A 16103-nucleotide genomic window follows, 5' to 3' on the forward strand; every position below is an offset into this window, starting at 1 on the left:
ATTGCAGAAAATGCTCATATTTGAATCTGGATTGAAGTCAATAAAAACAGCGTTTAAAGGCCACGGGCAATGTTCCCTGTAAGGCGCGCGCGCACCTTTCCTTCCCCCGTCGCGCTGGCCCCTTTGGCAAGCGCGCACGTTGCAACGTTCTTGCAACGTCGCTCCCTGCATCATGCACAGCAAATGTGACAAGACAACAACAAGACGTAAAGGCACCTTCATTGCTCATTTACCGTCTGAATGGACAGAACACTTTTTTTTGTCCACTTGCCAGAACGAGCCAGTAGGCCTAAAAATGGCTCCCCCTTATAAATCCGATTAGTCATAGCGAGTGGCTGAGCAGATAACTTGAGGCCTCTACTTCAAGTTCCGATCTGTAACATCAACAGAGCACAAAACAGTGTTTGGGGGAATTGTAACTCTGAGTGCATGCAATGCGGAGGCTATCACTGCAGCTGTAAAAGAGTTCTACACTGCCAATAAGCTGGACCTTATGAAAATGGTCATGTTTACATCAGATGGTGCATCAGTGATGCTGGGAAAGAACAATGGTGTTGCTACCCGCCTCAAACAATCCATTCCTCATCTAGTTGAGCAGCACTGTGTTGCGCACAGAGAAGATTTGGGAGTTGATGATGCCTGGAAAAAAGTGCTGATGATCAGGGAAATGGAAACATTACTGAGGACTGTCTACACTGTGTTCTCCCGCTCACCTTTAAGAAAGTCCAAGCTGGACGAAATTGCTTTGGTCACTGAATGTGAAGCGGTCTCCTTTCGGCCACTCAATGAGGTGCGGTGGCTTTCAAGGCATTTTGCAGTTGGTGCACTCTTGCGTAATTATGAGGTTGCTCTCAAATACTTTGATCATGAAAGAGTTGAGGAGAATGACCCAATTGCTAAATATTGCTACAAAAAACTATCGGATTCAAACTACCATAATGCCTTTGCAGCACTAAATGACATTCTGGGTGAACTTGCATCTTTGTGCAAGTTGTTTCAGAAAAGCTCTTTGACCACCGTTGAAGCTGTACAGTATGCAAGAGCAAAAATTACCCAAATAAAGGAACAGTACTTGGGCGACACTGTCTTTTGGAGCGACACAGTAAGAGATCTGAGGGCTTTGTATAGAGAAGACCGAGAGTATGATAGTGAGCTGATGTTATCTTCCATTAAACGTCTTTGAGAGCACATGGAAAGAAGGTTCCCAGAAGATAAACTAAAGGAATGGACAAGTTTGATTTCCATACAGTACCAAGACAATCACAGTTTGATTTTGGGACTGAGAATGTACAAAGACTTGTTGAGAAGTATAAGAAGGTCTTGGTCCTGGGTGATTGTGACACCCCTGGTGATGTTGTTCGGCAGTACAGAGATTATAAATATGTGGTGGCAGCACATATAAAAAACGGATTGTTTAGGACCTTTCAAGACATGGTGAATTTCACTCTGCAGAATGCTGCACAGTATAGTGTTGTATCTCAGCTTGTTGATATCTGTGCAACTTTCCAGGCTTCAAGTGCAGACTGCGAACAAGGATTCAGCCTCATGAACTCAATCAAGTCCAAATTAAGAAACAGACTAGAGGAGAGTCACCTAGATATGCTGATGAGGACAAAGGCTTACCTCTCAAATGGGAAAGTTGATTTAGACCGAGTTTATCAGCACTGGAAAAATGGCAAGGACCGGCGAGAAAAAGAAACATGTCACACATCTAACGTTGGCACCTGACTTGTCTAAACTCTGATGCAGCTTCTCCTACAGTCCGTGTGTGGGTGGGGTAGGAACATTTCTCAGCCTGTATCTTGGCAGGGGCATCATGGCATTCATCAGCAGTGTGTTCATCAAACTGTAAATGTTAACCAATTGTACAACTGGCTGTATTTGATGTGCAGGGTCCTCTGCAGCACTCTGAGAGTATCCATTAAAGTTTCATAATGGTTCAACCTCCTGATTTCTGTTTTCTCTAACTGGGGTGTAGGTGGCACTTAACAGGTCATGTCCTTGGGGTGTGCAACCAGGTCACAAAACTGCCTTGATGCCCTATTGCATGGAGCAATGATATCCCTTTTTTGCTTTAGTGGTATGGAGAGGCTAATGCCAAAGATCTTGGCTAGTTATGTGCTGCACGCGCGTGAATGGTCAATTTCTTGGCGCACGTATCCTTGGCTGCAGCGCACAGAGACCGCACACTGCCGCACACAGTGGAAAAAAATTAGAGGGAACATTGGTCACATGTAACCTCATGGTTTTCCACACGTCTCCACAATATGTATATGGACCAAATTCAAAGATGTGCAACACAATATCCCTTTGAAATGTGACTGGGTATCCTGGCTGCCAAAATGACTGTTTGTGGTGGTGGACTGTGCCCCACTGCTAAATGCCATCTGTGTCCTGCAACATACTACAGCTGCATTTGAGAAGTAGGACCTACATGACAAGACAGGGTAAGCATTTTTTTGCAGTCAAAAATCCTTTTTTGCAGATGTGACACAATTTCTAAAGCCCAATACAGCATTTCAGGCCACTAAAATGGCAGCTGCCTCACCTAATGCACTGGACTTTATGAACCGCCCGCGACCGCCAGCAGAAGTCATCAGGGCACACATAGCCTAACATTGTTGCCAGTGGTGGTTGTGGGCCAATGGCTATGTCCGCCAGTGGTGATGACCATGTACATGCCGGACGTGACCTTCATGTTCTGCAGATTCACTCACTTGACTCCTGACACTGCTGCCAGCAACACCTCCACGACCTGAACTGCTGTGTTCCACCACTGGGCACAATCATGCCATGTCCAGCAGGTGATAGAGCCTCTGCCTTCTCACTAGAGGAGCTTGAGAGGCTGGTGACTGAAACCCTCCCCTGTATGGACACCTCTATGACTCACCAGAGGAGAAGGTAAGTACCTCATGTGCGCAATTTTCTGTGTACTTCATCAAGATTTCCCTCTTACAGGCTACAATGTGCCCATATATGCCAGTTAGACTACTTGTGTGCCTGTAGTTGCAGTCTGTGTGGCATCAACAAGATGGACAATGTGCAGCTATTGGTGGCCAGTGCCATATGTTAAGATCACTCACATTGTTTTGTGTGAGGTTGTTGGGGTCCTAGATCCTCCTTGTGTTGGATGCACATATCTAGGTAAGGAGACATTCCTGCCATCCACTGACATCTCTTTCCTCGTGATTGTTGTAAATATCAGGCACCATGTATGTGCATGAACTGTGATGCATGTTGTATGAGTCATGTTAGCAAAGTGTATATTTCCACAGATCTTTCAAACCACATCTGCCCTTGCTAAACTGCTGTGTGGAAGGCATATCATGAGTCACTTTGCCCTTCGGGTTGCTACACACATGACATGACAAAATGATGTACTGTCACACATGGAAGTGAGGGGAATAGAGTGTCAGGTAGGTTCTGTCAGCTCAACCTGCAAAGCCTGGGGCCTGTCAAATGAATCTCCCAGTATGGGACCTAGTCTAGGCTGTGGGAGAGTCACTGTGGCTATGAACCTGTAGAAATGTGTCCACTCTCTGTACCCCAGCAGATCCTGTCATGTGACCAATATGAAGCTCTAGTGGCAAAACCTGCCCTGAATGCCTCACTCCATTGACTAGGTTAGGAATGGGTTCAGAGGTAAATCATTAGTCTAGTCCAAATGAGCATTTAGCATCATTGTCAATGTGTGTCTTAGATTCATGACATATCCCTTACTCCCACAGCTCTGTTGTCACCTTCACAAAGGTCATATTTATCCTTTACAAGTGTACTGCATAAATGACAGTCTCACAGTGCAGACAGTGTGTTGATTCCTGGGAGACCATGATATGTGACTCTGTAGCTTAGTCACATAGCAGAAACTGTAGAATGTATGCCTTTGTTGGATGCCATCTCTGTAGGAAAGACCCATACGTCGAAAGGAGTGTTCTGCGGTACAGGTAAATACCACAGAGCCCCACTCCCTGAAGTGGCATGAATCTGCCTTTTTTTGGCCACATGTCCACAAATGGACAAGAAAGACACTTTCTGTAGCCACCATGGCAGCCCCTTGATTATTACTCATGTGTAATGTTGAAGTTTGTACTTTGACAGTTGCTGTAGGGACTGTATGCAGTCAGTAATTTCCACAGAGTGTGAATGTGCTGGTCCATTCATGCCTAAGGAGTTTAACCTTCAGAAGCCACATATGTGTGTAGTATTTCATTGTGGCTCACATCACAATACAGGCTGCTAGAGCATGGGCAACCTGATGTCAGTAAGCTTGCTTAGTCATTGTAGGCCATGAGCAGGGTAGTGGGTGAGTCTGCAGATGCAAATGCATATGTCTGTAGTCATGTCTCTGTACTTATTGGCTTGTGTGTGTTCACACTTGGGGAGTATTCACATATAGAAATGTCCTAGGTTGGTGTCATTGACATGTATGTGACTGAGCCATTTATGATGAAACTTGAGATTATAATCTCTTGATTTGTCTTTTGCATCCATGTAGATCAATGCCCATCAGGAAAAGGAACTATGGAGAGCCTTTGCCAAAAAGGTGTGGCCCCTGTGGGTCCACAACCAGTGGGGAGCCCATTGCAAGAAAATGTGGGAGGACCTGAGATGCTGGGCCCAGAAGATCGCTGAGGTCCAGCTGGAGATGTCCTCCAAACATGTGCGGGTGCCCATTTGATCATGACCCCACCTAATGGCCCGCAGTCTGGCGGTGTCCCACTCAGACCTTGATAGGTGTTTGAGGACAGCACAGCAGCCACAAGGGGGTGACTACAGGGCATATTCCTGCATGTCACATTGCCAAGTGAATGTGTTAGGTTCTGACAGCTCCACTTCACGATTAGGGGTGAGCCATGTGTAACACAGTAGATGAGTGATTGTGTAGATATGTCATTTGTTGTATACTGATGTGACTTGCCTATTGGCCAAGGGACCTAGGACACAACTGAGTACGCTCCACAAACAACTGCTCTCCAGGGACAACATATGGCTGTGTACAGTGATCAATCAAGTACTATTTGTTGTTGTGATGTGTTTATATTCTAGCATGTCATACACAAAAGATACAATTGGGAATGACCTTTAATTAGGCTACCCCTCCAACACTAATCCACACAAGGACCGGTGTTTGTATGCTTGATGCAGCACCACCACTGAGAACACTTTCTTCTTCCGCACTCTAAATGAGGTGAATTTACATGGTGGTGAGCAGACAGGACAGCTGCTAGTTTTTGGCAGATGTTCTATTACCTTCTGCCTTCAGCGGAGATGGTAAGCCTTCATCTATGCTTTTTGTTCCACTTCATTTTCAGCAGACATACTAGTGGAGCGCTTTCTCCATCATCACTACTCAATTGTGCTTTCTTATTCATCCTTCACAGGCTCCCAGGTCCTATTTACCTTCCCATCATCTCGTTAAGTCTCTGCTGGACCCTTCATTAACCACCTTCATCTTAACCTAACATTAACAACTTAGCTTTAAAAGACAGTCTTTGATGCGTTCTAATTTTATCTTGTTGGCCTTCCCTTCCAACAGAACTGTGATGTCCTTCAGTGGCTTCTAACCGACTCTCAATGATTATTGTTCCTATTACTCATAGGGCATTCTGACCCAATTAAATTATACCAATTTAGTATGTTTTCATTGACACATGTAAAGATGTAAAAAATCTGTCTGATTCACACGTGGTAAACTGTGTCTACAGCCACTGATGACTAAATGCAATGCTGCTTCAACAAATGTTCAATTAATGGAAGGAGACACAACAACAATGGCAACAGGCAATGTGTGAGTGGGTGATATTAAGTTCCACACAGTAACCTAATGATTCAAATAAGGGGTCATGCTTTCTCTAAACATCTTCCCCAGTTCACTATGGAGTCCGACTGCTTCTCGGCCTAGGAGGGAACTTTTTCAAAAATACTTCTCTTCAGTATCATTCCTTACATTTATTAGTCCCACTTTTTCATAAATAGTTTCCTTATATATATACTTGTCTTCTTAAATACTTTCTCAAAAGCCACACCAAAGAGGTTGCTAATCTCCTTCTTTCAAATAGAGTGGACATGTACACAGGCACTATAATGCTTGACAAATAACTGTATCAATACAAGAACAGATTAGGATTGTCCATGTGTAAAGAAGCACATTTAGAAAAGTCTTGGTTCAAAATAAATTTGGAATGGTAAGAGCTCGATATCTTCCTTAACTATAGCTAAGAATTTTGTTGTGCTTAAGGCAAGTGGAAGGGAGTTCCAGATGCTGGTCACACTGCTGAGAAAGATTTAGCCAATGTGCATTCTTTCCTGAATGTGGAAGGTTTTAGGAGAAGTGATCCTATATTCTGAAGAGAGCACTGGCCAGCTGACAGGATCATCTTTGTTAGACAGATATTGCGGCATGGTTGTTTAAATACTATTGTGTGTGATAGACGCAGATTTGAAACTTTATCTAGCAGCAATGAGGAGCCATTTAAGCATAAGCAAGATCACTGTTATATGGTCACAGTTGCTGCTTTCAATCACAAAGCAAGCAGATCTATGCAGCACTGCTCTAAGAGGAGGAATGTGAGATTTAGGAAGTCCAGTCCAGAGATAGTTACCATAGTCAGTTCTAAACAGCACCAGTGATTGAACTATGGTGTTTAGGTTTTCAGCTGGATTGAACTTACAGATCCTTAATAAAAAATGTTAACTGCAGCCATGGACAGGTTTACAGGGACTTGGATTGAGACTGAATATTTAGGGGCTGATTATAAGTATGGCGGTCCTAAAACTGCAGTACCCGCGGTGGTGGGCCGACTGCAACATCCTTGGCAGTCCAACCTCCAGATTATGATGTTGGAGGTTGGCCCACCATAAGGCCACCGCCAGGATCATGGATCCTAACACATTGGCAGAAGTGAAAGCCGTGGTCAAGAACGGAGGTGCCTATGTCACCACCACTGTGCTTTTCACGGCTTACCTTTCCGCCGGTCTTTTCTTGGTAGGGGCTCTGCCATGAAAAGGCCGTCAGAAAGGCGGAGACACAGCCACGGGGAAGGTTTCTGTACTGCCAATGCCCATGTCATGGACAATACAGACGCCCCCATGTCAGCAGAGTTGAAATGCGCACTGTCTGCGATTTAGAGCCAAAGCCAATGCCACCGCACTGACTGTCCCACCAGCCTTGCAGGCATTTATAATACGGTGGTCTGGAAACTGTAGTTTTGCAGTATCCTCCAGACAGTGATATTGCCGGTACACCTCTACAACTACTTAATCAAATAAGCAATACTTGTATTTAAACTAAAAATTAACTGTTACTAAACTATAATATTACAAAAAAATAGTAACACACTCTGTAAGTTATAACTTTTTACATAGACTACTAAAAAGAAAAAAAGACTTAAAAAACCATAAACTGCCAGAAAATATCAACTATAACAAAGCACCAAGAATATATAATAAAGTAAGTATACATAAACCAAAAAATTTAAAAATCACCCAAATGGCTACCAAAGATAAGCCTAACTCCTTAAACATTGACAAACTAGCAACAAAATAACATTTTTAATTAATCTTACTTTTTCCCTTCTTACAACAGAAAACCAAACATCTGCTTCATCTTAAAACAAGTTCAAAGGAAAAGCTGAAAAAAACATACAGAACATCTCAACAAAACATACAAGAAAACGGGCATGGCCAACTGGGGGGGAGTAACATGGAGGGTGGTGATAGAACGTGGGTGGAGGACAAAGGTGCTACATGCAGGCCATCTGAACTGTCAAAAGTTGCCCACAGGAAAAGCAGGGTCTCACACAGCTATAACTGCATGGCTGAATTTGTGCTATAACAGTAACCATTGAACTAGTGAGAGACCTCATCATCCTCAATGCTTTGCCACATGGAGCATGACTCAGTTACATGTTGTCATTCAATAGTAGGCCAATGCCAACTGCATTGCCACAAATCTCACACAAGGTCATGCACACATCTATTTGTCACACACATAATGACTTAACAATAAGAACCAATGCTCCAAAATCATGCCATTTTGCTGACAAAAGTACAATAGCTTAGAGAAGGTGACATGGAGATACACATGTGACACTGGAAGCAGTTCCACAATGCACACTTCACTAAGTGATATTTGTCCCAATGGAGTCATGGAGGTAGTACTAATGTTGCTCAGATAAGCCACACATGTGGAAATGGACACTGTGCAATATGTCAAGGAGTGATGGTGATAAAATCCATGTTAGAAATGGGGTTTCTAGTTGGCTAGGGTAGGCACCTCAGCCAGGCAGAACTTACCCACTCTAGTCAGGGCAAGGGAGTTACACGTCCAAGATAACCCCTGCTCACCCCCTTGGTAGCTTGGCAAGAGCAGTCAGGCTTTACCCAGAGGCAATGTGTAAAGCATTTGCAAAACACACACAACACACGTGATGCAATATCCCCACCACAAAGGAAACACAACACCTGATTATATGAAAATATACTGTATTGTACACAAGGCAATTATCAGACCAATCATCACATATCAGTACTATCCTGCTACCCTTAACAGTTGTCAGAATGTTACACATTAGTTACTCTGCAACCTATCAGTAGTCACACATAACACACAGGTTACTCAGTATTCTGCAACATAAGCAGTATTCAGGAAAACACGTTATTACATCACAGCACTTGTCATAAGAATATCATAAAATGCCCATAGTAGGAACATTAGAAAACATATGGCAAGTTAGAAAAACATATTAGCAAGCATGTCTATAAAAGGAACATTTGCATACACATATGTAAAAACATCAAACGCAGGTAGGTAATGTATGAATCAAACAAAAGTCTGTAGAAAGAACTTTGGATTGCAACTATATTGGTCCTTTAAACAGTACCTGGTTGGATGAAGGCACCTCCAGTGCCTAGAAGGCGAAAAATGGGGCCCCCGGCGCTCCTATGCGCAAAACAGGGGCCTCCCTCATACTCTGGGGTCAGAGGAGGGCGACATGCACGTCCTCTCTTTTATAGACAGGCCCCTCAGGGGACCGTGATTACTGGGGGCCCCCCAGGGCCTCAACCGGCCCTCACGAGGGGGGCCAAAGCCAGCAAACACAACTTAGGGCAGGAGGGGGACACCCCACACCCCCTCTGGTTTAATGACAGGCCCCTCCCGGGACCCGCGATCTCTGGGGGCCCCCTCGGGCCTCCACTGGCCCTTCCACCAAGGGGGGGGGGCCACAATAATGCCCGTTTAACCTAACAGCAGAAAAGGAGCGTCCTGCTCCTAACGCAGGGGCCAGGAGGAAGGGGGCACTCCCCGCACCTTCCCCTGGTCCTGCCGTGAAGCCACAAGAAGATCGGAACCCCCCTGGGGCCCGAGCAGACACTCACCTGCACCTGATACGGTGCGCAAGTGTTCTTCCAGCTTCCCGGGCCGCTGCAGTGATCTTATTTAAAGGGGCACAATGCAGCAAGGAGCCTGCGAGCTCCCAAGGCTCCATAAGCGTGCTGCAATCAGCGCTATGGGAGCCGCAACCACAGAGAAGCACCCCTCGTGAAGAAATGGATGCAGGGGCCACAGCACCCTGCCCCTGGGGAGCAGAATCTGAACACAAGGTCCTCAGGTGGAGGGCCCAGCTACAGGCCAGCACAAGGGAAAGGCAGCAAGTGGCAAGTCCTTCACAGTGACCAGGCAGGTCACAGGTCAGCACAGCAGCAGCAGTCCATGGCGGTTCCTGGTGAGTCCTTTCAGCCTTTGGTGTCCAGTTCCAAGATGATTCTAAGAGTCTCCAAATTGTGGGGAAAATTCCCCTGTACTTACAGTGTTTTACAATGGTAGGGAGAGGAGGTTCCCAGCCAGTTACAACTGGTTCTGGGAGTGCCCCCTCTCTCCTTTCAGCACAGGCTCCAAACATCAGTGGGGGGTTAACGACCCTATTGTGTGAGGCCAGGGCACAGTCTTTACAAATGCAGATGTGCCCCGCCTCTCCCTTCTCTCAGCCCAGGAAGACTATTCAGTATGCAGATGCACCTCTGTGACACCTCCACCCTCCCTGTGTACAGGCTGTCTGAAAAGTATGCACAAAGCCCCAACTGTCACTCTGCCCAGACGTGGATTGGAGTCAAGCTGCAAAACACCAGAGTCATAAGCACAGATAAATGCGCACTTTCTAGAAGTGGCATTTCTGTGATAGTAATACAAAATACACCCACACCAGTAAGCAGCATTTATAATCACCATCACAACCATATCAAACACGCCTACGCTACCCCTCATAAATCAGACAATACCCCTTACACATAAGGCAGAGCATTTCTAATGTAATCCTATGAGAAGGCAGCACTCACAGCAGTGAGACACCAAGTTAGGCTATTTGTCACTACTAGGACAGGCCATGCAATATGGCACATGTCCTGCCTTTCTACATACATGGCACCCTGCCCATAAGGCTAGCTAGGGCGTACCTTAGGGGTGACTTACATGTAGTAAAAGGGGAGTCTTGGGCCTGGCAAGGAAGTTTAGATGCCAGGTCCCTGTGACAGAAAAATGTGCACACAGGCCCTGCGCTAGCAGGCCTGAGACAGGTTTAAAAGTCTACTTCAGTGGGTAGCGCAAGCAGCGCTGCAGGCCCACTAGTAGTATTTAATTTACAGGCCCTGGGTATAGAGATACCACTGTACAAGGGACTTATAGGTAAATTAAATATGCCAATTAGGTATAAGCCAATCATACCAACTTTAGATGGGAGAGCACCTGCACTTTAGCACTGGTCAGCAGTGATAAAGTGCTCAGAGTCCTAGAGCCAACAGCGAGAGGTCAGAAAAACCAGGAGGAAGGAGGCAAAAAGACTGGGGATGACCCTGCGTAAGGCAAAAAGTCCAACAATTCACAACACAATGAATCAGCAAGCACCCCGGAACCCACCACCAATGTCTGGCACCCCTTACAATGACATACTCTGATTGCATCAGTAGACGCAATTAATCCCTTGGATGTTGGAGAGGCCAAAAGATTTGCAAGTACATGAAGAAGGCACTCAACATGTCACCCAATTGGAAGCTACAACATTGTCTCCATTATGGTCATGCAGACCCAGATGTCTGTGGATGAACGCTTGTACCCAAACACATGTGATTTCAATGTAACTGAAAGTCACTCCATGATGCATGCCAACAGTCAGGTTACAAGCCTTACCCATTTCCCATGTGCAGTGCACTTTGCTACATGTCAATGGCATAGAAATACATATTGTTGCTCAATACTGTAGGCCTACCTGTCATATCCCTAATTGCTACTGCAGTTGTGCATGCAAAATGACATGCTATGACGCATGACAGTATGGGTCAGCCAATAAGCAATGGTGACACACTCCTGCCATTCCACACACAGGTAGACCATGCACATATATGTGAGAGAATACAGACATCATCCCATTAACACAGGTGGACTATGCATGAAACAGCAGCTTACAAATGTTTTTATAATGAGAAAGAGACACATGCTGACATGTAGGAACAAGGAATGCTGGAAACAGTGATAAGAAATAAATCATGTCTGTGGATATTCCCCACTTACCAAGGTACAGTTCTGCTATGTAAATGACCCAAAGAACAATGTATGCTCTGTCACATGTATGATGGCCATCTTCACATTACAGACTATAGTGAGGCACCAGCACACATCATATGCTGAAGAAAAGTAGTCACAGGCGGCAGATGCCAAAATACTAATTTCACCAGGCACACTGCTGAGGACAGCGATCTATCACTTCCTTTCCTTTGTCCTGTAACATTGAAGGGTATTGGAATGTTGCCGTGGCAGACAATTCATAAGATTTGGAGTGCATTGGTTATGTGATTTCAAGAGCCTGACTCCTCCATTGGGGTTCTATTTTCTAGGATCACATAAGAGGCAGGTCATCTGTCATGGCGCAGCCTCAATTATCTGTGTTTTTTTCCTGAACCAGCTCTGGTAATAAACACAGCTCCATCATCTAGGCGAGAATGGAGAGTTCCAGATTATATATGATGACAATGCATTTTTTTTCTTTCTTTGCATAGCAAATTAACATGGACATCCAATATATATGTATTGTTAGTTTATTTTTACTTCATAAAGTGCAATGTTTTAGGAACTACTTGTTGTTTTCCAACAAGATTAAACATACATTGGCTGATTCATTTTAATGAACATGCATAAAATGATTCAAATTCAGGGGTTTATGAGCATAACATTAATCACACTACAAAAATATGCACCCTTTAGTTAGGATTGCACAATGACTTACGGCGTTTTGATAACTACTGATCAGTCTGTTCCATGATGCAATGATGACGCATGCCTACTTTGTGAAAAGACAGATTATGTGCTCCAGCGTGCATTCAGTGATTATACTATTGGTCCTGAGAAAAGTGAAGACTTATATAAGAGAATAGAAGACCTTCAGGCAGAGCTAGAGCTAATTTAAAATGTATTCATGTTATCAATTCACAAAACTATGTAGAAAAAACAACATATTGACCTATGGTTCAGCACAGCATCGCTTTTCACCCACATGGGTTTGTCTTGACTCTTGAAAGAAGAAATTCTGCTTTGTTTTTTATTTACTCAGGACAGGTGTGCAAGGTGCACCTTGAATTCACAGTGAGGGAAATTAGAAAATTAACAAATATACTTCATTTTTGGGATAAGGTCCTGGGCTAGAAACAGGAAAATGTAAGCTTTTTACTTTTTTTGCGCCGCATTTGCCCCGCCTTTTGATGCAAAAACGGCGCTAACTAACAAAATATAATTGTATTTTTGAAGCCTACAATTATTACACTGTGGCAGCGAGTCCACTTTTTACCATTTGACAAAGATTGGATGTTAAAGTTCCCACATTAAGTATCTGGGACCCGCAGGTTATCAAACATCGCTTGGGCTCACATTTGTTTTGCAGGGATTTAATGAGGAAAGCCGGGACCAATCACAGAAGAGATAAAAGTGTCAGTGTAACTGAAAAGTACAGCTCTGGCTCCTAAACTGGCTTTTGGTATTTCTTCATCTCATTTCCCAGCAGCATTTCTGCCAGGAAGTGTTCTTACAAAACTGCCTCTCCACATTTTGTGGAAAGCTCCTAAAGTCTGAGATTGAACTTTCTTTTCCTAGAAATGGAGTGCGCGTTTGTCGCATCCTCATTCGTATCTAATGCGCCTTGCCAAAGCGTTGGACTCCATCTTCGATTTGTAAACTTCATCAAACAGTCGTTCTGTTTAGATGAAAAGTGGTTTTTCCAGTCTCCAACAGCTCCTGTAAGAGTAAATAAAATAAAACAAGCAGTGTGAGTTGCCTCTACAGTCAACAGAACAGAGTCAATTTCATTCTTGGCGATCAGATCGAAGGCGTCAGAATACATTCATCACGTGCCTCGGTATTTCTTTCCACACTGCAGCTCAGGTGTGTTGTCTAGCACCCTCATCCTATATTTCTTGATATTCCCATTGCTTCATATTTTCTCATCAAACAAAATTGAAAACACGGCGGGGTAATTCAGGAAAACGAGTCACTAAAACCTGCCTGCGTATTGGCAACTTAAAGAGTAGCACCAGAGCCGTGGATCAGGTATCTTATTACCAAGGTGTATGTTTCATAGTATTCATGGGTTATTACTGGCCGACATGGTAGCATAAATTCATATTACTGCAAAGAAAATTAGTCATACTAAAAATAGATTTTACTAAAAGCAAAAGGGATTTTCGCAAGTCATATTGTATGTTTTTAGATTGTTGCTGGCTAGCAAACCCTATTATTTTCAACAATATATAACAGTGACCTCAATACAGTAATTTAAGAAGCACATTTGCTGACGATCCCTTTAGCTTATCCAATAGAAAAGCTGAGCCTAGTGTCAATTTTGGCTGCATAAGGGAAGCGCATAATCGGGAGACAAATCAGTTTGTAAAGTGTAATTCAAAAAACAAAAAGGTCCTGATTTAGAACTCGGCAGACGGGTTACTTTGTCACAACCATGACAGAAATCCCGTCTGCTGAAATCTAAATCCTATTATCTTCAATGGAATTTAGATTTCGGCAGACAGGATAGCTGTCACCGTTGTCATAGAGTAACCTGTCCGCCGAGCTTGATTTAGATCTTGTCGGTGTTACAGCCAAGCCACATCTGCAGCTGACCCTGGAAGACCATCAAGCCAACGCTGTTCTGACTGCCATATTTTGATGTTACGGCTCTGCAAGCGGAGGACTGTCAATGGATTGCTGATGGAGGGAGACAGTGGCGAGACCCAATTAACTTCGTACAATGGCAGTGGCCATGGAATAGAGATAACTGACACACACTCAGTCTACCTTAGCCATTTGTTTCCCCCTGCACTACAGACTACGCAACACACCTCATAAACGCCATCATCCATTACAATTCCAACACAACCTGTACATGCTGAAAACACACATTGACATACATCCATGACACAACATAGACACGCCATTGACACTGCACCCACACACTACACAAACACAACCAACACAAGTACACACTTAGCTACACAAATACATACATGGAGAACTACACACATCATGACAACGTCCACCACACAACACTCACCTGAATGTGTCACAAGTAACACAACATTCACAACATCAGTCTCTCATGCAAGTGATACACATGCAGACACAACCAGACGACCCACTCTAGCTCCCTCCACCTCAAACAGCCAATCTACACACACATATACATACTAACTAACATACACAACAGTTAGCACAAACCAGCCTACATATCCCCTTGCAATGCGCACACATGGACACCTTTGTTGAGTGTGAGAGTACGGTCACTGGGGTGCCAGCATTCATTTTGCAATTAATGATGACACCAAAATGACAGTTGTGTATATGTGCAATATGTGTGTTGTGCCAGTGTGTACCCAGCCATGTGTGACACAATTGTCTTATTGACAGATGCATGTCACAGTGATTTAAAAGAATTACTGTGAAATGTATATGGCTGCAGTGGTCCCGACCTCCTGAGTGGTGCCAACATCCACTGGCAAAGCGGTGTCCCTACCTTCAAGTCTGGCGACGGGGAGTTGTGTTTTCTCCATGGGTTGTTGGAAACAGTGATGTCAGATTTTGTTCAGTTGTGTCCAGTGGAAAACAGAGATGGAATGGGGCAATTAGGTGAGTTATCATCCCTTCCCCAATCTGCCAACTCAGAAGTGAAGGTCTGACCGCCATTTTTTTCTTGTCAGTAAGGCACATCCAAACCTGCACAGCGGGAAGTGTCGCTGTGGTCCCACCGTCATCCACTTTTCCCTCTCCCACCATAAATGAGAGTAGTGTTTCTTGGCAGAGATGGCAGGTCGAATGCGGGCTTTTGTCTATTGGACACCCAACATCTAATTACGGCGGGCAGACCGTCACAGCAGCTCACAGATTTTCAGTCGAAAAGATGGCAGCAAGACCGTTACTGCCAATATCTAAATCAGGCCCATAGTTACAAATGCTGATATCATTCCTTTGCCTGGTTTTGGATTTTTTTAAATTGTACATTATTGTTTGATGTGATTTAATCCAAGGCTGTTATCATGTTTCCCATCAAAATATGTTTTGTGTTTCACTACTAGAAATACTGATAGGATAGACGGTTTGGCCAGCTTTGCACAGTGAGCCCTGCTCATCCATTGTAAACTGTTGGTGTTTCTTGTGTGATGCTAGGATCACTTGTCGTGGCTTGAAACATTGTAAAAGGGGCTATGTTACAAAGCTGTCAGAATGATGCATTATACATTGGTTAAGAAAAGATGGCTTCACACATCGTCCCACCCACACACACATAGTCTCCAGTTCTGCTTACTCACCTTTCCTGAATATGAGCGTCACGTTGGATGTGAGCGCACACACTGTGTGGTTCGGGTCATGGTTTTCCTTCTCAACGTTGTTTTTCATCTCGTTGAAATAAGACATCCTTGAAACTTCATTGATTTCTTGGTCACTAATACTTAATCCGAGGAAACTGCATATTTTCCGAATTGATTTAGGAAGACTCTGAAAATCAAATAAGTGGAATAACCGTCAGTCACCAGAATCACAGAAAGCAGGAAGCATTTTACTTACTACTGAGTAC

At 44.1% G+C, this 16103-nt stretch overlaps 1 protein-coding gene across 1 annotated transcript in view; it reads right to left on the minus strand.

Moving 5' to 3' along the window:
• Positions 1-16103, minus strand: part of LOC138287159 (sulfotransferase 6B1-like) — a 47576-nt gene that overhangs the window by 16583 nt on the left and 14890 nt on the right. Inside the window, exon 5 of the mRNA XM_069227519.1 lies at positions 15838-16024. Coding sequence (XP_069083620.1) covers positions 15838-16024 — 187 coding nt within the window. The remainder of the gene's footprint in view (positions 1-15837; positions 16025-16103) is intronic.

This window comes from Pleurodeles waltl, chromosome 4_1 (assembly GCF_031143425.1).
Source record: "Pleurodeles waltl isolate 20211129_DDA chromosome 4_1, aPleWal1.hap1.20221129, whole genome shotgun sequence".
Lineage (NCBI taxonomy): Eukaryota > Metazoa > Chordata > Amphibia > Caudata > Salamandridae > Pleurodeles > Pleurodeles waltl.